The 22,901-nt window shown below is 37.7% G+C and overlaps 1 protein-coding gene across 2 annotated transcripts in view; it reads right to left on the minus strand.

Annotated features, from left to right (window-relative positions):
• LOC115969301 (cyclic nucleotide-gated ion channel 1-like) overlaps positions 1-22,901 on the minus strand; it is a 41,993-nt gene that overhangs the window by 14,756 nt on the left and 4,336 nt on the right. For both annotated transcript variants that reach the window (XM_031088920.1, XM_031088919.1), the window contains 2 exons: positions 9,420-9,825; positions 1,752-1,967 (listed from right to left, as the gene is read on the minus strand). In XM_031088920.1, coding sequence (XP_030944780.1) covers positions 1,752-1,967; positions 9,420-9,825 — 622 coding nt within the window. The remainder of the gene's footprint in view (positions 1-1,751; positions 1,968-9,419; positions 9,826-22,901) is intronic.

Consider the following 22,901-nt stretch of genomic DNA (forward strand, 5'->3'; position numbering starts at 1 on the left):
CGAAAACCTCACTTTACACTCAGATTGGGTGTGGTAAGTGTTTGAGCTATTAACCTCTCAAAGATTTGGATATGGGGAGGTAGGAGTAGAGGAAAACCACAAGGGAATGTGAAGATGATTGTAGGTATAACGATATATAACTCTCAAGTGTGTATGCTAAGATTTTCTCTCTGAAAAGCACTCCTTATAATATGTGGATAATGAGGGTATAAATAGTTTAGGTGGTAGAGCAAATATGCCAAAATAGTAAAACAAAATGTTTCGTAGGTATTTCGCGAGAAGACCTTACTCGCAAATTACTCACGAAAACTAGCTGTCATGACTCTTCGCATTTCAGTCATGTACTCTGCATGTGGCTTATTTCGCGGGATAGCTTCTCGCGAAATCCACTTGGTCTTTAATAATAGCTTGAGTCTTCACACTTTCTCTGACACACAACCCTTACAATAAAATCTCACATAAAATACAAGGAAAAAATGATTGAATAGAATTATAATCAAATTTGGTACAGAATTAAAATCAACACAAAATAGTTGTAAATAACAACTTTACAGATTTTGAGTAATTAGATAAATCTCAAATATATCTTATTTTAATTTTTATTAAACTTATAAAATGATTAAGTTATAGAAAATTAAGCCATAGAGTAAATTTTTTTTTTTTTTTGAGAATCAGGTAAATCGATATCACTAAGGTAAATTAGACTAGAAATCATCATCCAAATCAGGTGGTAGTTCTTCTAACCACACATCAGTATCTGCAGCTAGTACTACTCTTCTTACAAGCCATATAGTAATTATTTGTGCATTTAAAACATATTCAAACTCTGGAGTTTATTGTATTATTATTATACTTTTTATTACTTACAAAACCATTTTTATGAAAAATAATAAAATCACATAAAGCAGTTGAACTTTTAACCCTTTTGAAGGTAACATATAGTAATTATTTGTGCATTTAAAACATATTCAAACTCTGGAGTTTATTGTATTATTATTATAATACTTTTTATTACTTACAAAACCATTTTTATGAAAAATAATAAAATCACATAAAGCATTTGAACTTTTAACCCTTTTGAAGGTAACATTATTATTATTTCTTTGTATTTTTCATTTTCAATTAAAAATTTTAATTCTTTGTTTTCTTCTTTTAAACATTGATAAAATAAGAATTTTTTTTTTCAGTGTTTGTATTTTTCATTTTCAATTAAAAATTTTAATTCTTTATTTTCTTCTTTTAAACATTGATAAAATAAGAATTTTTTTTTTCAGTGAAGTTTGACATTAAAAAAAAAATCTAAGAGTTTTATTATTATTATTATTATTATTATTAAACTGCTGATGAATAACCTGTGAAATAGAAGTGGAACAAGATTTATTTTGTTTTTGTTGGGCTAGGGACAATTGTCCCCTTTCGACCTTGGCTCCGGCTATGGTGAGAACAAATATACGTGGTTCGGCAAAATACTTGCCTTTAAGGAGGAGAGAGAGAGAGAGAGAGAGATCAAACTAATTCACTATACTAGATTCGGATTACTAACTGCTCATATAGAAAACTCTATTTATTCTGCTACATTTTAGGGTTTTGAACAAAAGAAATATATAGAGTGCCTATGGCTTCAAATTTAGCAAGGTCGGTCGTTTGGAATCGAAATTTTTTCGAGAAAGTCAACACAACTTTTATAAAAAAACAGAAACTTGCCAGCATTAAATTTCAGGAATATTAAATTAATAAGAAATCAAACTTACATGACCAGCAAGGATGTATAGAAAGAAATTCAATATAGCTTTGACCCATAGTGTTCTATCAACACGCTCGGCACTTCTTATCAACTTCTTCCAGGACAGATAGATTTGAAGAATTCTAGGTCCATATTGAAAGAGAAGAACAGAGTTCAAGAATTTTACTTTATTTGAAGATCTCTTCTTGCTTCTCATTTCTGATAAGATAATGGGAAGTCCCACCTGAACAAAAAATCCCAAACAAATCTTTAAGGTAAAGTCTGACAACAACATTTGCAAAGTTCCAAACTTTTAATTTTAGGCTCTTTCCTTTTTTTTTTTTTTTTTTTTTTGAAGATTAACTTTAGGTTATAAACGACAAATATCGAAAGTGTTAAACACAGTCATTTTCAAAGTCGTTTATTAGCTAGAAAAAAAAAAAAAAAAATCCAAACAAATTTATTCTAACAGCAATTAGGGATTTGTTACACAAACGGGAATTTTTGCTTTGGGAGGGGTCATCAACCATAGGAATGAATTAGGTGACCATTTTATTTTTTGGGCAAACTTTCATATTTGGAGGATGACCAAGTATAATTTTTTTTACCTAAACTTAAAAAAAAAGATATATATATACATATATATATATATATATATATATAACTTACATTTACATATACATTTACGAATATATATTTTTTGAATTAATTGCGGCTTAATATTTGGTCATTTGCACTTTCCATTCCTTAACTAATGGTAATGGATCATTTTTTCCTCTAAAAAAAAAAAAAAAACTAATGGGTCTGTTCCCCTCAAGGGTATTTTAGTGATATTTGTGAAATATTATAGGATTCAAACGATTTCATCATGTGTTAGTGTTAGCAAAGTAAGGGGGTATTTGGTAATTTTCAATAGTTAAAGGTGTTAAATTATTGATTATCTAAAAAACTTAAGTTGTTAGGAAACAACGAATTTAATTACTTAATCATAATTCTAATCCATCCTCATATGTAAGCTTAAACTCATACTTAATAAGTGGGGCTTAACACGTGGTGTTTTTAACATTTTAAATGAGAGGTATAGTAAAGTTAGAGATGATGATTTCTTACTCTAATACTATGTTAATTGTCGATTTATTTAAAAAGTTTAAATTATTAAGAAATGATGAATTTTATTTTAATCATTTAACTATAATTTTTTTTAATCTAAGATAGAAATCACACTCTAACCTAATATAAGTGTGTGACCATTACAACAACCCAACATAGTGCGTGGTGGTATTTAACCATAATTCCACCAAGGAGAGACATTACTTGATTTTATAGTTTAGGGGAGAATTGTGAACTACACTTAAAATAAATATGGAGAAAGAAGTGATTATTACCTAATATAGAATAAAAAAAAATTTGTTGTTGATGGAAATAAAGAATTGATCACACTATATTAAATTTTTTGTTGTTAATTTTTAATTTGTACTAAAGTGCTTTTGTTAGTCTCGAATTACATGAAAACTTGGGATGGAAGCATAGTTTTCAGAACCGGACCAGACTGTGAAAACCGAGAACCGGGATAAAAATCGCTTTTTAAAGCATAAAGAACCGGATTTTTTGTTAATTCCGTGAACTGTTAAAACTGGGGTTGGACCGTACGAACCGGTGAGATCCGTGCGGCCCAACCCCTTAGCAATTTTTTTTTTTTTTTTTACAATTTTATTCTACTTAATTAAATTATCCATCTCTTACCATGAATAAAAAAAATTATAATTAAAATCCTTCAAAGATATTCAACTTTACTTCAAAAATTAATCATAAATTTTAATGTTTTCATGGTTATTATTTTATTTTATTAACTTTCTTATTTAATTATTAAATATATGCTTGAAAATCATTAAATTTTCCTCAGGACACGATTCTTTTGCGGCCCAATAATGATGTTGGGCTCGCACATGAAAGATCCCTCACAATACGATTCCTTTCCAGATTCACTTACTTTTTCTTTTATACTAGTCTGCGTTCGCTGTCCTTCGTCCACGTGTAGGGTCAACCTTTACAAGACTGATATTTGTCCCATCAATCTAATCCCAGAATTGTTGGAGATGGTTGATAAAGCTGAAGAATAGGCTCTGTTAGGTGCAGAGTCTTATCTGGGAAGGGTAGTAGGGATAACTTTCCCAAGATATTTTAGATCTCCTTACAAACTTGTTCCTATACCCCTTTTCTCAATGGAGTTTTGTGTTTGCCGAGGACTAAACTGTCCTCGGCTGCACCTCCAGGCCATTTTTTTGTTTTATATTTTTGAGCTAGGGCCATAACCTTTTTTCTGCTTGGGCCTTTGGACTCCCTCTAAGCAAGTGGGCCTGGCCCATAAATTATTGGGCCCCACAATAACCCCTCAAAACCCTGCTGTCCAACATCCTGATTGGAATGGGGGGTTTTGATAATACCAAGCCTTTGACTGACGCTGGCGACCCTTCACCTGCCCAGGAAGCGTAACGGTCTACGAGATGCTCCTCTTAATTTCTTCACGACGCGCCTATGCCGTTTGGTTATCCGAAGCGCTTTTTTAATATCTTCCCTTTACGAGACATCCCAGATGTAACGGTTATTGATGGCGTGGGAGAATGAATACGGGTGTATTCTTGTTTGCAGATTTCCTTGGAGATCTGAACACATTAAGTACTCTCCTCTTCGTCCCCTGTATAAAGAGGAGAAACAGGAGTTGCTTCTCCCACAGACGAATCCCTTTCTTCCCCCCCAAAATTTGAAACACCCAGATTCCTTTCGGCGTTTACTTTTACTCCCCGGTTATACCTTAACCTGAAACACACTCACCATAGTAATAAGCAATGAAAAAACTATTCCCCTCCTAGAAACGCTATGTCCTAACGAAGCTCGAAATGGCTCGGTCAGGGCAAGGATGGCGGAGACTTAAGATTTGTCCTCCCTTCCTTTCAGCCAAAATCCGAAGCAGGGGCTCATCACGTCAGATTTTCAGCGTGACTGAGTCGAGAATTTCCATCATCGTAACCAACCGCTCTCTTACGAGCATACCTAATATGGCCCCAGTGTGTTAGGAGTCAGGAACGAGGCAGGGGCTAAGTGCCTCTGCTTCTTCCTCTCTTTGTTCACTGGTGGCCCCCTCTGCCTCCCTTTCTTAGTCTTCCCAGCACCAGATCCATCCTGGTGCTTTTTCTTCTCCCTCTTTTGCTCATTTTTCTTTCTTTTCATCTCTTCTCTCTTCTTCTCCTCCTTCTTTACTCATGTCCTCCATCTTCCTCATTCATCTCCTCCATCTTCTTCTTCCTTCTCCTTTAAATTCTTCTTCCTTCTCCTTCAAATTCTTCTTCCTTCTCCTTCATCTTTTTCCAAAGAAGGTTCTTCTTCCGACATGAACAATACCGAGGCAGAGATTGGAAAGACTTTAAAGACGAGTTTAAAAGACACCTGACTGTTTACTTATCTGTACTGCGGATGTTAGTGTTGCTTCGGCAGCTCACCTTTCGTATAGGCTTGTTTGAGTCCCTCTTTGTACGTTGTTATAATTTCTCATATTAATAAAAATTGTTGTTATTTTACTTCGCATGTTCTGTCTCTATGTTTTTACAAATTTGCAAACGCTGCTCGACACAATAATATAGCACTTGAATCGATGACAACTAAGGCTAAAATACTTGCTAATAAAAAGATGTCACCATAACTTTAACAGAATTGCTTGACATAGCAATGCGTACCTGTGAATAATGATACTTGCCCGAAACAATGCCGAGATTAGAACTGGATGCTCTATGCGATGTAGGAAGTAATCATTCGAAGACATAACACCCGCAAAAATGAACAACCCCCTTAGGCTACCGAATAGTGGAGTGCCCCACCATCATCCTAACACTTTTATTGGCCTTAACATTTTACAGTATTTGGGCCGGGATTTTCCCATCCGAGCAGTTGGTTTCCCCATAGGCTTGAGTCCGAGGACCATGCAAGGCCTTGGTTCTGTACAAAACTTGTAATGTTTCTTTTTTGTACTTGGTTTCCCCATAGGCTTGAGTCTGAGGACCATGCAAGGCCTTGGTTCTATCCAAAACTTGTAATGTTTTCTTTTTTTTTTACTTGGTTTCCCCATAGGCTTGAGTTCGAGGACCATGCAAGGCCTTGGTTCTGTCCAAAACTTGTAATGTTTCTTTTTTGTACTTGGTTTCCCCATAGGCTTGAGTCCGAAGACCATGCAAGACCTTGGTTCTGTCCAGAACTTGTAATATTCCTTTTTCTCCTTTTTTTTTTTACTTGGTTTCCCCATAGGCTTGAGTCCGAGGACCATGCGAGGCCTTGGTTCTGTCCCTGGGCCCCCATGCAGAATGGGCCTGGGCCGCGAATTTACTGGGCCCATAAATTAAGAGGTATTTCCATAGTCTTAGGTCACGCGGTACTTTTTGGCGTCCCAGTGTTCGAGGTGCGCCTTCACGAGGCTCCTTTAATCTCAGGGTTGCAGACGGCATTGGAAATCGAGCCGAAGACATTTTGTCTGTAGCATTCCTTGGGACGCTGCGTGAATTAAATGCCACCACCTTATCTTTTTAAATAAATAGGAGAGAAAGTTGCTGTACCTACGCACAAATCCTTCAGTTTCCTCCCTTAGTATATCATGTTTGAGGCGAGGGTTGAGGAAAAGGAACTCTCTCCGCCACAAAGGCGCCGTGTCCTCCTGAGACTCAAAATAGTGAGGTACGGGCAAAGGAGGCATAAATTTAAGGGAATATTCTGTTTCGACAGAGGGGAAAGGGCTTTTCTCCTTCTTTTAGTCAAAATCCGAAGCAGGTTCTGTTCATGCCAGAATTTTGGTATGTTAGAAGAAAGATTCTCTGCCATCATCACTTCTACCTTGTTGCAGGCAAATTTTTGGTGAAGGCTCCTCAACTTCCGGCTCCCTGCACCTTTCCTTCAGCGGTGCGAGGCTCCAAGCTGGGTTCTTTTCCTGCCTGAGTTATGGGCATGCAAAAGCATTGAGGAAGAACAAGGTCTTGAAGCAGTAGCCAATCTCTCATCTGTGCTTCTTCTTCGGCTTTACCTTCATTCTCTTGTATTTTTTCTTTTCACTCATGTAGTTAGCTTTAGCATAAGCTTATTTCAGCTTTTCATTGTACACTGTACTATTTCTATGCCTTAATAAAAGATAAGTTTATTTCTTTCTAAATACTTTTCTTTTCTGCAGCAACTACTTAGTGCATGAACATTAAATACACGCTCGTCTTTAAACTTATCGATGTTATCAAGTATCATAATGGTAATTATCAGTAAATTAAACTCTGGAAACTAACCGGAATAACGACCGAGCACTGAGCGATGCATGCAAAACAAATGACCGAGATCGATAACTCTGAATAATTCGTCCGAGAGTGTAGCCGAATAATGAGGGACTTCGATTGTGTTTTTGGGTAATATATTGCACTATATTGCATCAATCCCTTTGGTGTTGGGGATCTGTGCAGTTTAGGGATTAACCCAACTGTTAACGGGGAGTTCTCCTCAGATAAAATTTAATGTTCAAATAACAGTTTTTTCCTTTTATGTACTTGGTTTCCCCATAGGCTTGAGTCCGAGGACCATGCAAGGCCTTGGTTCTGTCCAAAACTTGTAAGATTTCTTTTATGTACTTGGTTTCCCCATAGGCTTGAGTCCGAGGACCATGCAAGGCCTTGGTTCTGTCCAAAACTTGTAAGATTTCTTTTATGTACTTGGTTTCCCACAGGCTTGAGTCCGAGGACCATGCAAGGCCTTGGTTCTGTCCAAAACTTATGAAATTTCTTTTTCGTACTTGGTTTCCCCACAGGCTTGAGTCCGAGGACCATGCAAGGCCTTGGTTCTGTCCAAAACTTATGAGATTTCTTTTTCGTACTTGGTTTCCCCACAGCTTGAGTCCGAGGACCATGCAAGGCCTTGGTTCTGTCCAAAACTTATGAGATTTCTTTTTCGTACTTGGTTTCCCCACAGGCTTGAGTCCGAGGACCATGCAAGGCCTTGGTTCTGTCCAAAACTTATGAGATTTCTTTTTCGTACTTGGTTTCCCCACAGGCTTGAGTCCGAGGACCATGCAAGGCCTTGGTTCTGTCCAAAACTTATGAGATTTCTTTTTCGTACTTGGTTTCCCCACGGGCTTGAGTCCGAGGACCATGCAAGGCCTTGGTTCTGTCCAAAACTTATGAGATTTCTTTTTCGTACTTGGTTTCCCCAGGCTTGAGTCCGAGGACCATGCAAGGCCTTGGTTCTGTCCAAAACTTATGAGATTTCTTTTTCGTACTTGGTTTCCCCACAGGCTTGAGTCCGAGGACCATGCAAGGCCTTGGTTCTGTCCAAAACTTATGAGATTTCTTTTTCGTACTTGGTTTCCCTACAGGCTTGAGTCCGAGGACCATGCAAGGCCTTGGTTCTGTCCAAAACTTATGAGGTTTCTTTTTATTCGGTTTATTTTTCGACCATAAGCCCCTATACCAGGGCGGGGAAAGTTGACTTGAGGCCGGAAACCCCTAGAGATGCCCGCGCCCTTGGCACTGCAAGGCGTAGCCCCTAGCAGAAGTTTATGCCGGAGCAACAACTGTATGTCGCCGGAGACGGAGGAGGCCCCAGGAATTTCTGCTTGCTAGAGAGCTGACTCCACCGCCACCTGCGCCAACGCGCAAGCTTTTCCCACAGACGGCGCCAATTGTAAGGACACGATTCTTTTGCAGCCCAATAATGATGTTGGGCTCGCACATGAAAGATCTCTTACAATATGATTTGTAGAGAGTGGGCTTGAAATGCTAGCCGTTGGGCACGGGGCGATATTCCGGTCTTGATTTTAGAGGAATTCATATAGAAAGAGGAGTTGGGTTTGAACATTTAAGCCCTATAGTGTCGCATCCCATGGGGTTGGACTCCTCGGACTTGATCAGAGGATCATTAAGGTCCTACTCCGGTTCCCCAACGGTGGGTTTTTTCTCTGATCTGCATGAGTTGTTGAGGTCTTTCTACCCATGTCGTCTCTTTTTTGGAGGTAGGATGGGAGCCCCTTTCCAGATTCACTTACTTTTTCTTTTATACTAGCTTGCGTTCACTGTCCTTCGTCCACGTGTAGGGTCAACCTTTACAAGACTGATATTTGTCCCATCAATCTAATCCCAGAATTGTTGGGGATGGTTGATAAAGCTGAAGAATAGGCTCTGTTAGGTGCAGAGTCTTATCTGGGAAGGGTAGTAGGGATAACTTTCCCAAGATATTTTAGATCTCCTTACAAACTTGTTCCTATACCCCTTTTCTCAATGGAGCTTTGGGTCTACCGAGGACTAAACTGTCCTCGGCTGCACCTCCGGGCCATTTTTTTGTTTTATATTTTTGAGTTAGGGCCATAATCTTTTTCTGCTTGGGCCTTTGGACTCCCTCTGAGCAAGTGGGCCTGGCCCATAAATTATTGGGCCCCACATATAGATATATTGTCAATTTTTCTAGTTTTATATATCTATATTTAGGTTTTAATTAATTATGACGTCATCACGGTTCGATCCCGGTTCGATCTCAAAAACCTTGAATCTCTCTCTTTAACGGTTTAATGAACGGTTCGGGTCTAAAAACCTTGAATGGAAGGATAATTAGTTGTGATATGCGAAACAACAATTACAAATTACTACAACATTTCGGAAACAACAATTAGCTGAGAGGTCTCCCTTACCTGTGGGACGGGAAGAATAACCAGAATGTCGATTAGGAATAGGAAGTACGGCCAAAAACGCCTCCAAGCTTCTTTACAAGTTTTGGTAGGTTCCTCTTCTTTTTCTCTTTTTGAAAGTGGTTCCTCATGTTTATAACGAGTGCGAATTCGGAAACAAATATGCATTAAGTGAAAGAAATCAGTGACAGATCGCAAAACCAGAGCTGTGGTCCACAACTTTTTGTCTAACCCAATGCACTTCTTTGATTCATTGATTACAGGAAGGTAAAAGAACAAGGGATCCAGTAATACCGAGAACACGCACACCAATACAAGTGCTGAGCAAACAAATGTCGTTGTTCCTTGATTCAGTGCATCAACTCGACCATTCTCGGTAATTTGACGCTCATGGTCTTGATTATTATTCCTGATCGATACACAGTAACCATAAGCATTGGCATAAAGTAATGCAAAACTCTCTGTCTATTTTAACATAGAAACGGATTTTTTATTTTTTATACATTCACTTTTTAAAACACTTCATATCATATATTATCTATTTTATAACTCATATCATAACTCATATCATATTGTATTATCTATAAAAGACTAAAGGAAACATATTCCTATCAAAAAGTGTAATTTTTTTTTCTCTTTTAATAATAAAAAAGTGTCATGCTTAGTATTTAACTATTTATTTTACTTCTTCTCAAAAAAAAATATTTTACTAAAAGAGAAATAATACATCCACAAAATTTTTATAATAATTTTCACAACAAATTGTAAATGACAAATTATAATTGGTAGGTAAAACAGTGATATAAATGAAAAACTCATATTATAATTAATAACAATTTACCACATAAGATTTGTTGTGAAATTGTAAACCAAAAAGGAAAAAAGCTTTCAGAACACATCCTAATTTTGTTTGTTGCTTTAGAGTCCATGCCTTGTGCTCCCAACACCAAAATAATCATTGATATAGTTTATAAAAAATACTAACTTACTATAAATCTTACAAATAAATTACAAATTGATATGAATATGAATGTAATCGGTTTTATTTCAACACAAAATGTGTTCAAATTATCTTTTATGAATGACATATTGTAAGACTTATATAGTAAAATTTGTAATATCTTTAGTATCACTCTAAAAGAAACTTGTTTGGGATTTTGGATTAAATCACACATGACTAGACGTAAAGGTTATAATACAAAGATTACTCTATTTATTTGAAAGAAAAAAGGTAATTTTCTTTTTCTTTTTTTGTTATAATTTTTTTAAAGATAAATGTAATACATTCATACTGTACATGTTAATTAGGAGCTTTAGTTGGTGATGATGATGGCATTAGGAATGATAATGCTTGGGCAGCATTATGCCAGTCACATGGCTTTATGTGTCCTCAACACATCAATGTTTCCTTATGTCAAATTCAATATGCTCCTAAATGCTCTTTAACGGGGACTTGCCTGGTCCCCCAACTCGAGTTGGATCATTGAGCAATGGATGGGGGCAGCAAGTGGAGGCATATTGCTTCACATGATGCCCTAAGACCATTGCATAGAAGGGTCATTGTAGACAGAGTTTGTTTCATTATGGGCAACAGCAGGTGGTGTCGACCCTTATGTGTTAGTGGATGGCATTGGTGTCTGGTTGCTTGTGTGTAGGATGGGTGGCTTATGTGCAAGGTAGGGCTAGGCTGCCATGATAATGTGCAATTAAATGTTGTGTGCAAGGTATAGGCTGGTGGGTGCTGGCCTAGTGCATGGATTGATGCTAATGGGCTAATGGGCAGTTACCCTGTGTGCGTGCTGCATGTGGGCAGGCTTTGTAGGTTGTGTGGTTGGTGGGGGACGGCGTAGGCATAGGCCAAGCCTCCACAAAAGTGGATTGACATGCTGTGTAGGTTGCTGGGTGATGGGCAAAAGCCCAATGATCTACTGAGACATGGACCGTGATATATGCAATGGTAGTTACAAGCAGTCCCCGATGTTTTTGATGATGCTGACTTGTTGTGTAGGGGCTGCAAATGTGGGGAATGAGCCAAGACAGCAACAGTTGATGATGTCCTAAGTCAGATCCAAGTGGCAGGTAGTCCAAGGTGCAGGTAGTTACTGTCAAGTAACTGCCAGTGACAGTTATTTCTATGTATATGATCCTTATGATGTTGAAGGTGTCAACAGCAAATGGTGTAATTGGCTTTGTGAGAATTCTGTGTATTTCTCCAAACTTTGCAAGGGTTTCCTTTGTGCTTGAGAGTGAGTAATAAAGTTTAAGGTTTTTCCTATAAACAAAATGTTTGTTGTGAGCTTGTGTTCCTAATAATCTGTTTTAAGTGTTCTTGCAATGTGTGTGTATGGTGTTGGCTGAGACTAAGTTAAGGACTTAGGGCCATCATAAACATAAAATTTGAGAGAAAAATTGACCTTGTGAAGTGTGGCTGCAATGTCTTTGGACACCAAGGTAAGGATAACTATCTTGGAAACCATTCTTGGGGTTCCTACAAAAAGGGAACAACTTTCAATTTGTGACAGATTTGAGGCACTTGCTGCAGAAATTTGGTGGTTAGGAACGAACTTACTAAACAAAGGAGTGTTCTACTGATGCGTGTAGAAGAGTTGGATACTACATTGGAAACCTAAAGTATTGCAATAAGGGAGACAACAAGCCAATTCAAAATTGAGATTGCCTATTAAAAAGGGCAGTCAGTGGTCTTCCTAGGGAGTGGTAAGTCTCCACAAAGGTGAAGGTGCCTGAACTAAAGCCCTTTAATGGTGCTAGGAGTGCCAAGAATTTGGAAAATTTCTTATGGGATATAGAGCAGTATTTCAAGGCTGCTAGGGTGCTAAATGAAGAGAAGGTGACAATTACTAGCATGTATCTTTCTGGAGATGCCAAGTTATGGTGGAAAACCTATGTGGAAGATGATCCAGATGTTAGTAGAGGAATTAGTTCTTGCCTAGCAACACTTCCTGGGTTGCCAAGGACTCCTTGAAGAAATTGAAGCATACTAGTATGGTGTGAGAGTATGTCAAAACATTCAGTTCTTTGATGCTTGATATCAAAAAATGTCTAAAGAGGACAAACAGTTCAATTTCATGTCTGGTTTGTAGCCTTAGGCTGAGTTGGAATTAAAGGTCGGTTATGCACGATCTACCTATTGCTATGTCTAGTACAAATACCTTAGTGGATTAAAAATACACTAAACCCAATTGGGATGATGAGAAGTGTAAGTCCAAGGACAAAGGCAAAGATAAGCTAAAGAAAGATGACAAGAAGGATAAGGATAAACAAAAGAAAAATTGGGGTAACAAGTCCTTTGTCAAGGGGGAGAGTTCTAACTCCTAATAAGGAAAAGAATAACCAAAGCTTAATGCAGGTTGCTTCATATGCAATGGGCCTTATCGAGCAAGAGACTGCCCTAAACGTGAGAAACTTAATGTCATAATTGCTGAAGATGACAAAGGGAAGTCGGATGAAGAAGTTCCCAGCCATGTGAATCCCTTACAATTACTGAATGTACTTAGTGCAAGAGATACTTTTAAGGGTTTGTCTTATGTTCAAGTAGAGATAAACGGAAATAGGGCTGAAGCGATGCTCAATACTGGTGCTACCCACAATTTTGTTGTTGATTGAATGGTCCAACAACTTAGGTTGAAAGTGAGCAAGTTTCCAAGTAAGATTAGGCTAGTAAACTTAGAAGCAAAAACTGTTTTGGGTATTGCTTTTGGTGTGCACTTTAAAGTTGGCAAGGGGACTGGAAGAAAGGTGAATTTCCTGATCATGTAATTGGATGACTTTGATGTAATTCTGGGTGATGAGTTCTGTATAGCATCAAGGGCAGCCTTGCTACCATTCATTGAAGTGATGTTGATCTTCGATGAGAAGCAACTCTGTTATGTTCCTACTAGACTTGGGATAGGAAATAATAAGACTAGTAAAGGGAAAGAATCAATGGTGTCAGCCATGCAGGTTGAGCATGGGTTGAAGAAGGAGGAAGTAACTTACTTGGCTACTGATGGGTAGTTAACAATTGTCTTACCGTCCATATAAGTCATCCACAATAACAAAACCTATCCAAAGACATGATCTAGAGGAGGGAGGATAACACCAAGGAGAAGAGTTGTCCAAGGAATTATAACCAAAAAAATAAAAATAAAACTAGTCCAATAGAAAGGAGAAGACAAGAAGATCAAGCATCAAGGAATAAGGCTATCCAAGGAAAGTAGATCGTCCACACTACAATAAGGTCTAGACAACTAACATACACTTAGTAAATTTTTTGAGTGTTCTCTACAAACCAAGGACAATTGAACCATGACCCACTATTCCGAGACTTGGGGTGAATTCCCCTAAATTCGCTTTACTCTCCCCACTAAGTCTACACATCTCCCATGATGAAGACATTCATGAGGACACAAGCGGCTCATGGACATCTTTTGGATGATCTTATCACAAATGTAGCTACCTTAAGAGTTGATTTTACTGAGTATAGGAGTTATTTTCCACCTCCTCCACCCTCGGATGTTTGATAGTTGCCTTTGGCAATACGTAACAAAAAGGGGGATCAGTTGTGTGAGCTCTTATATTTAGGGGGAACAAATTTTGTACCTAGTGGGAGCTGTTTTTGTTTTGAGATGTATGTATTTAGTTTGAGTTTGAGTTTGAGTTGAGTTTTTATGTTTCTATGCTTTTATAGTATAATTTATATATTTTTTTTCTTAGTTTATTCTTGTTTCCCAAACTTGATGCTTATTGATACATTGATTATTCTTATTGGATATCTTGTTTTAGATTGATTTTGTGAAATCAAGTTCAAGCTATGTTTTACACTATATTTTCCACACATGTATTTATGGTTTGTTTTCAGTGTTTTAGGAATTTACAAGTTAATTCTTTCATGATGCTGCTGCCTATTATTGGAACTTGTAGATAGTAAATTATGACTGGATTGTAGTAGGGCAACAACTTGTATTGGGTTAGTTCTTTAATTAAGCAATTCATGTTAATGTATGTTTTGTCATGGATTGCCAAAAGAAGAGACTGTTAGGTTCTAAATATTTAGGAATAAATGTTTTGGTTCTAAATTTCTGTATGATGGCAAACCGAGTACAAAAACATGTTTAGGTTCTAACAAAGTACATGCACACTGCTTTCTCTCTATTAAAAAAAAGTTTTGGAATGGAAGGGTTGTGTGTGAGAGATTGGTGAAGTTCAGTGAAGATAAAGAATTCGTGACTAGCTTGCCACTGGCTCGTGAGTGCTAACCCGCGAAACGCCACATGAGAAGCAAATGCTAGAATCTGAAGAGTCTCTTTTCCAGGCTAGATTTCGCAAGTCACTTTGCAACTCAGGCCAAGTTGCGAGTTATCCGTGAAACTCTCTACTTGGAGCTTTTTTAGTGTATTTTTTCTCATACCTTTACAAACACTATATAAGCCCTCATTACCCTCAAAATTGTAAGGAGATTTTCAAAGAAACTTTTGAGAGAGAAAACCCTAACTAAACACTTAGGAGTTAGAGATTGTATACCCACAATCATCTACACCATTTCTCTAAAATTTTCCTTTACTCTTACTTCTCCATCTACACATCCTTGAGAAGTTCTTAACCCAAACACTTACTTCACCTAATCCAAGTGTTGAGAGAAGTTTTGGTGCATATGGGAAGTATTGGAAGAAGCCATTGAGTGGCAAATGCAATTTAGAGCTAATTGCGGGATCCGGATAACTAGTGAAGACATGGCTCCGTGAAGACTGTTGGTAGCAAAAACTTAGAGGGTTCAAGTACATTGGGTAGATTAGGCTTGGAGGGTCTTTTTGATATTCATGTACTCAAACTTTATTCACTAGTGGATCAATTTCAGCTTAGAAGGCCGTGGAGAGGTTTTTCACTAAGTACTTCGGTTTCCTCTTCGATAACATATCTCGTTGTTATCTTGTGTTTGCATTTTTCTTTCCTACTTTTAAGCTTTGCATTTATTGTTTATTGTTTATTGTTCTTACTTATGCCTTAGAATAGTGTTCCGGTTATATTACGACTCATTTACTCTTACTCCACACTTAGTTAAGTTAGAGTAAAAGTAATCAAATCATAATGACAGTTTTTGACCCCTTAAACAATTGATGAACCCTAGTTAATTAGTCAAGTTGTTACTTAGTCAGATTAACAAATCTAGGTTATCACAATAATAAAGATCAAATCATGCAAAGCAGCGGAAAATAAATAACACACGATATGATCACCCAGGAAACCAAACTGGTAAAAACCTGGGGAGGATTTGACCTAGCTATCCTCAAGGTAAACTTGAATCCACTATCAGAAAGAATCGAAGTTCATACAAAAGGACTTACAAGCACCCCCGCTCGACTTCCTAATGCTACCAACCAGTAGAACTTACTGACACGACCACGTGCAAGCTCCGAATCCATGGACTCCTTCTTTATTTGGATTTCACCAGCTACAAGCACCCCCACTTGTGTATTCTTTAAGCTTTAATGGCAACAACTGTTTTGATCATCAAGGTTTAGAGAATATCTCTTCCTTGAAAACCCTAAGTTTGTGTAAAGGAAAGCTCCTCTAGATCTCACAAGAGATTCACACAAACCGCAATATGAGCAACACTAAAACATGGTTAGGGTTTACCTTTTATACTTAGGACAAATAAGAAACCCTAAAAACGTTTTAAACACATAGGGCTGAGTTGGACGAATCTGCAGAAAAGCAATGCCCGGCGTTCGATCGGTCGAGCTTGAGCTTCGATCGATCGAGCCAGGCCGAAAGCCATACTGCTTTCTGATTTCCACTCGATTCCAACTTTACATTGACATACAATTTTGAGCTAGCTTTAAACACTTCTAAACACATTATTTTGATCATGGTTTGCCAACATTACACATTAGAGTTCTAAAATACATAAAGTCCTAAACTTTAGAACCTAACACATAATTTAAAATTGAGGGTCTAAATTAGCTGTAGTGAAGCACCTAGATACAATCTAAAAACTCCACAAGCTCCAACCAAAAACAAAAATCTCCCCCTGAAAGTAAACTCCACAAGTACTCCCCCTTTTTGTGACGGAATGCCAAAGGGCACACAAGAAATCCATCATCAAAAGGGAGGTGGTCCAAACTGCGCCAACTCCGCACGCAAGGCACGGATCTCATCAAGCACGTCCACCAAACTCTGTCCTTGAGCCGCCTAAACGGTCAAGAGATGATCCAACGTGCGACGAATGTCTGAATCATCCGTAGCAGTCGGTGGAGGAACAGTAGCATTAGCAGTACCTGAAGGTTCAGCAGCATCTGTACCTGTAGAAGAGGGAGGAGGGGGAACACTACTAGACGACACACCTCTAGGACGAGAAGGAGGACCCTTCAACTGAGCAGCCCTCTGACGAAGAAAGGTGGCACCTATAGGAGCTATCACATGAACAGGCTCACCTGAAGGAAAACCATCTAAACCCAAATAGAGCAGAATCCTATGAATGAAAATAGGATGAATCAGCGCATGCCCTACGGTAGAACTCCTATGAACCTCGTTCAAAGAACGAAGGAACAAGTGAGGAAAACTGATAGACGCTCCAGAAGCTAAGGCATACAAAAACACACATCGCTCTAAAGGGATGGTGTGGAAGTGAGAGATAGGCCACACAGAATGACACGCAATCCTAAAAAGGAGATAAGCAGTCTCGGTAAGCTCAGCAGACGTGATCCGAGGATCAGAACCCCACTGGATAGATGACCCAGTGATGTAAGACATGACTACATCTAAGGAGGGTGACTCCTCATAGGGATAGACAGCATCCCGAACTACCGGCACCCCTAGAGCATCAGCCACCACCCGAGGGGTAATGGTGAACTCTACACCTCGTATCCAACTCCTAACAAGGGTGTTGGAATCATAGATGTGGCAAGAGAGATTCGCATAGAACTCTCTAATAAGGGTGGTCGGAGGTGGATGATCTATCTGTACGAGAGGCAACCAACCCCTAGACTCAAAGTTAGCCCTAATGGCCGGATCAAGTGCATCTAACACAACAGCTCGCTCAGACCAGATCTTACGCCTACAGATCAAGGTGTTATAGGCTTCTCTACACTTATCATTCTTAAACAGCTATACTCTAGGTGGAGACTCAGAGGAAGTGGAAGTGGTCCTATTAGCTCTAATTTTCCTAGGCATGGTGCTAAGAGAAGGATCAAAACACAAAGCGAAAGAACAAAAACCACAAAACAGAAACCAAGGGCAGACTGCAAGTTAGCACAAAAACAAAACAAATCAAAACCTATATGATGCATGAACAAGTTAAAATGTCATGATGCATGTGCTAATGCAGTGAATTGAGTCAAAAAGATTCAAATTATAAAAATGGCTTGCACATAAAGGTTTTTAACACAAAAACCCCAAATTAAAGAAACCACTTGATCAATTTTTAAAAAAAATTGATGAATTGATCATTGCACATGATAGAATAACAATAATAATGACCAATTACATCAATTGGAGAAGCCAATTTCGTCAATTTAAACCTAATTTGATAAAATCCCCAATTCAGATCAAATTCAAAACCCTAGAATTTTCAATTTTTCAAAAACCACCAAATTGATCAAATTAAATCATAGGGAACATTAATATAAAATCATGGCATAAAAACCCATTGATCAATTACACAAGAATTGGCTTGAATCATCAAAAACCCAATAATTTTGAAAGTGCCGAAAATAGACATGAGAATGCATGAAAAATGCATGAAATCAAGAAATAAACTTGAAAAGGATGGGCAAAAGGGTCTTAACGGCTTCCAAAGACAAAAACACAGCAAGAATCTTGAAGGAAAACGACAAAAATTGATGGTGGAGCCGAGTGCCAACGCGGAGAGAGAGAGGAACTTTGAAAAAGTTTGAATAGTGACTTTGAAAAAGTCCTATTCTGCCTTTTTTAAAAACTAGAAACCCGAGTTTCGATCGGTCAAAAATCAGCCTCGACCGGTCGAAACAGACAGAGGCTCCCTCTCTTAAAAAAAATTAAAATTTTTAAAATTTCGATCAGTCGAAAAACAGGATGAACCGATCGAATCCGGCAGAGGCTCACCAAATTTTCTGGAAAAAACACAATTTTTGAAAAACAAAAAGATTTGACTCAAAGCATTAAAATTTAAGACCAAAAATGCATGAGTATGAGATGATATGTTTTTCCAAACAAGAATTTTAAACACAATATTCCCAAAAACAAAATTTTGCATTCTCCACAAATTTTTAAGCAACAAATTTAGTTTGCACATAATTCATAGTGATTGCTAAAACTTGGTTGGTCAGACCATAAACACACACAATAACATGTACAATGTTTAGCAACGAGTAACTCGTGTAGTGTGTGCGACTAGCAAAGACATGAGAAACATGTGAGGTGATATGTGAATAGCAATTAATCACAAAGTCTACAAAATTCATCACAAAGAATTTTAAAAGAGACTATCACCTAAAGAGTTACATCATGTAGCTCCCACATCTCCTAGATCATAAGCTTGCAATCATGTAAGTTTCTTGTATTTATGCCTCATAATATACATTCCAATTTTAAGTTTATTGTGAGTTTGGCTTCAAGCCTAATAGTACACACCAATTAGATTTTAAGAATTAAGCACTTTAACCGAGGCTTCACCTTATGTTCTTTTTGTGCATGTGCTACACTTTCTCGAGTACAAAATCTTATGATATGCACTAAGGTGTTCATGATTGGCTAGTGAACAGTGGTGAGATGGTTATTTATGCCTTTCTCTAAAAGTTCAAGTCCAACATTTAAAAACATGTGACTTCAAGATTAAGACATAGTAATAAAAAAAACCATACACATCTTTCCCACACAACATGCACTACAAATCTTCAACTAGTAGAGTGCAATAAATAAGTTCATCAAAGCTAAACAAGGTACAAACAACATGTTAAGTGAAAATATTTTGACCAACCATGTTCTCAAAAAACAAGAAGAATAGTGCAAAATCAAAATGTGCTTCCTTTTCCCATTTTTTTTTTTTTTAATACAAATAAAAACACCTAGAATGAAATGCATGAATGTTATGCAATGCAAATCCTAGAGACAACAAAAAACCAAATAACAATGGTCACAAAGGGTATAACAATGAAGCACAAGGACCATGTCAGAAAGACTCAGTTAGGTCGAGTCTTTTGTATCCAAAACTTTTTAGATGCACCACGAGCATTGGAGTTCTTATTCACTTCAGAATGATTTCCAACTCCAGGATTAGAATAAAGGTTTAAAGCCTTTACCAAATCACCAATAAGTACCATAGGATCAAGTGCTTGAGGCACAGGTACTTTTGGTTTGTTTGCTCTCTTTGCAGCTTGCAGCTTGTAGCAATTTGGACGTATGTGTCCAGTCTTTCCACAAAAATGACATACCCATGCAGGTTTATCATGTGTCTTGTCCTTAGATAGGGTAGGCTTCTTAGGCTTAGATTCTTTCAGATCAACCCTAATCTTCCTAGATGGTGAACCTTCTAAGGGTTTAGCAACCTCACTCACAATGGGTTTGACAGTATCACTCACTATCTCACTCGCAGAAGGTTCAGAGGAAGAAAATGAAGGAACAAACTTAGTGGAATGAGGAGCGGACACACAGATGCTATCAACATAACCTAAACTAGTTTTGTTAGAAGATGACTTTTAAACACTTAGTATTTGATCAAGTTTAAAACTAGCAGATCTAGCAACAAATAAATCAAGTTCTAAGGATTTAACTTTATCAAGCGAAAGCATGTTTTCAGTTTTCACATTGTTCAAAAGGTCATTAGCATCAAATAATTTAACAAGCAAATTTTTCTTTTCAAGCTCAAGAGATTCAATTTTCTTTAGGCCAAGTTCAACATTCATAGCATCCTTTGCAGCAATTTTGCAAAATTTGTTATAGGCCTCTTGAAGATCTACATTTTCAGAGAGATCCCCATCAGAAGGGTTCTCTTCAACAGATATGCTCTCATCAACTACAGCAGTAGCAGTGAAAGCAATAAAGTTTCCATCCTCATCACAATCAGAATCATGATCAGTAACTTCACCATCACTAAGGGTTACAACCATAGCTTTACCCATAGACTTCAAATAGGTTGGACATTCAGATTTCAAGTGTCCATACCCTTGACATCCAAAACATTGAGAGCCCATAGAATTATTGGAAGTTTGACCTACTCTTTCTCTAGGTGTATCATTGTTGTTAACCTTAGTGGGATCATACTTCCTAAAATTTCTAGGTTCAGCAGTGTTTGTGCCTCTTGCCTTTCTATTGTTATTCACCACCATCAACATCATCAACTGACTTAAGAGCCATTGATTTGGATTTGGAAGTTTTAGGTAGATCCAACTCATAGGATTGAAGAGATCCTACAAGCTCATCAACAGGGATGGAGTCCACATCCTTGCTTTCAGTAATGGCAGTCACTTTGGGTCTAAAGTTTTCAGTCAAAGATCTAAGAATCTTCCTAACAATTTTAGGTTGATCATAGATTTCACCCAAGTTAAAAGCAGAATTAACAATATCATTCAGTTTAGCATAGAATTCATCAAACGATTCATCATCAGACATCCTAATGCTTTCAAATTTTGAAGTCAACTGCTGCAGTTTATTTATTTTGACAGCCTTTGTGCCTTCATGCACAGTCTGGAGGATATTCCAAGCAGTATGAGCGATCTCAACATTCGAGATTCTCTTAAATTCCTCCATAGAAACAGCATTAAAAATCGCATTCATAGCCTTGCTATTAAACGAAGCTGCTTCTTTCTGAGAAGTTTGCCACTCACTAACAGGAGTAGTGGGCTTCTCCCATCCATATTCAACGGAATTCCACACCCTCTTGTCAATGGATTTCAGGAAGGTTTTCATCCTTACTTTCCAGGAAGGCTTTCATCCTTACTTTCCAGTAAGCATAATTATTCCCATCAAAGTGAGGAGGAATAACTAGAGAGTGTCCGTGTTCCATGACAACAGGGGTCAAGGATCAGCTCAAAGATCAAAAGATCAACAACAAAAGAGCTACCTGCTCTGATACCACTTGACAGTTTTTAGACCCCTTAAACAATTGATTAACCTTAGTTAATTAGCCAAGTTGTTACTTAGTCAGATTAACAAATCTAGGTTATCACAATAATAAAGATCAAATCATGCAAAGCAGCGGAAAATAAATAATACACGATATGATCACCCAGGAAACCAAACCGGTAAAAATCTGGGGAGGATTTGACCTAGCTATCCTTAAGGTAAACTTGAATCCACTATCAGAAAGAATCGAAGTTCATACAAAAGGACTTACAAGCACTCCCGCTCGACTTCCTAATGCTATCAACCAGTAGAACTTACTGACACGACCACGTGTAAGTTTCGAATCCACGGACTCCTTCTTTCTTTGGATTTCACCAGCTACAAGCACCCCCGCTTGTGTATTCTTTAAGCTTTAATGGCAGCAACTATTTTGATCATCAAGGTTTAGAGAATATCTCTTCCTTGAAAACCCTAAGTTTGTGTAAAGGAAAGCTCCTCTAGATCTCACAAGAGATTTACACAAACCGCAATATGAGCAACACTAAAACGTGGCTAGGGTTTACCTTTTATACTTAGGACAAATAAGAAACCCTAAAAACGTTTTAAACACATAGGGCTGAGTTGGACGAATCTGCAGAAAAGCAATCTGCCCGGCGTTCGATCAGTCGAGCCTGAGCTTCGATCGATAGAGCCAGACCGAAAGCCATACTGCTTTCTGCTTTCCACTCGATTCCAACTTTACATTGATATACAACTTTGAGCTAGCTTTAAACACTTCTAAACACATTTTTTTGATCATAGTTTGCCAACATTACACATTAGAGTTCTAAAATACATAAAGTCCTAAATTTTAGAACCTAACACATAATTTAAAATTGAGGGTCTAAATTAGCTGTAGTGTTTCATGCTATTTGAGCTTTCAGCTTTGAATTAACTTGGCAAAGGCATATGTAAATTCAAATTTTTATCAATACTTCTGGTAATAAATAGCTCACCACTCAAACTCAACTACTCAGGACTTCGATGGCGTCAAAGACTCAAAGGGATCACTGATTGGTGTCCCACTTACATAGTTGTAGATGAAAGCGTAAGGGCAATTTTTTTTTTTATAATAAATTTAGATTTTATTTTGGGAGTGAAGGCCCGTGACTTGCGAAGTTTGGATAGTGTTTTTTAAAGCTGATTACAGGATTTATGTGCATTTATTTGGATTTAGAGTCCTAATTTAATTAGGACTAGAAAGTTTCTCAAAAAAAAAAAATTAGGACTAATAATCCTAATTAAGAAGGGATTTGATTTTTTTTTTAATTGCAAATTTGTTTATGGGCCAAGTCCATAGAACGGGCTGGATTTTTTTACTTCTTAGTAGGGATGGCAATTTAGATCCGACCCGCGGATACCCGGCCTGGTCCGACCCTAATGGGCCGGATTTTACCCGGTCTGATAAAG

This window comes from Quercus lobata, chromosome 11, assembly GCF_001633185.2.
Source record: "Quercus lobata isolate SW786 chromosome 11, ValleyOak3.0 Primary Assembly, whole genome shotgun sequence".
NCBI lineage: Eukaryota > Viridiplantae > Streptophyta > Magnoliopsida > Fagales > Fagaceae > Quercus > Quercus lobata.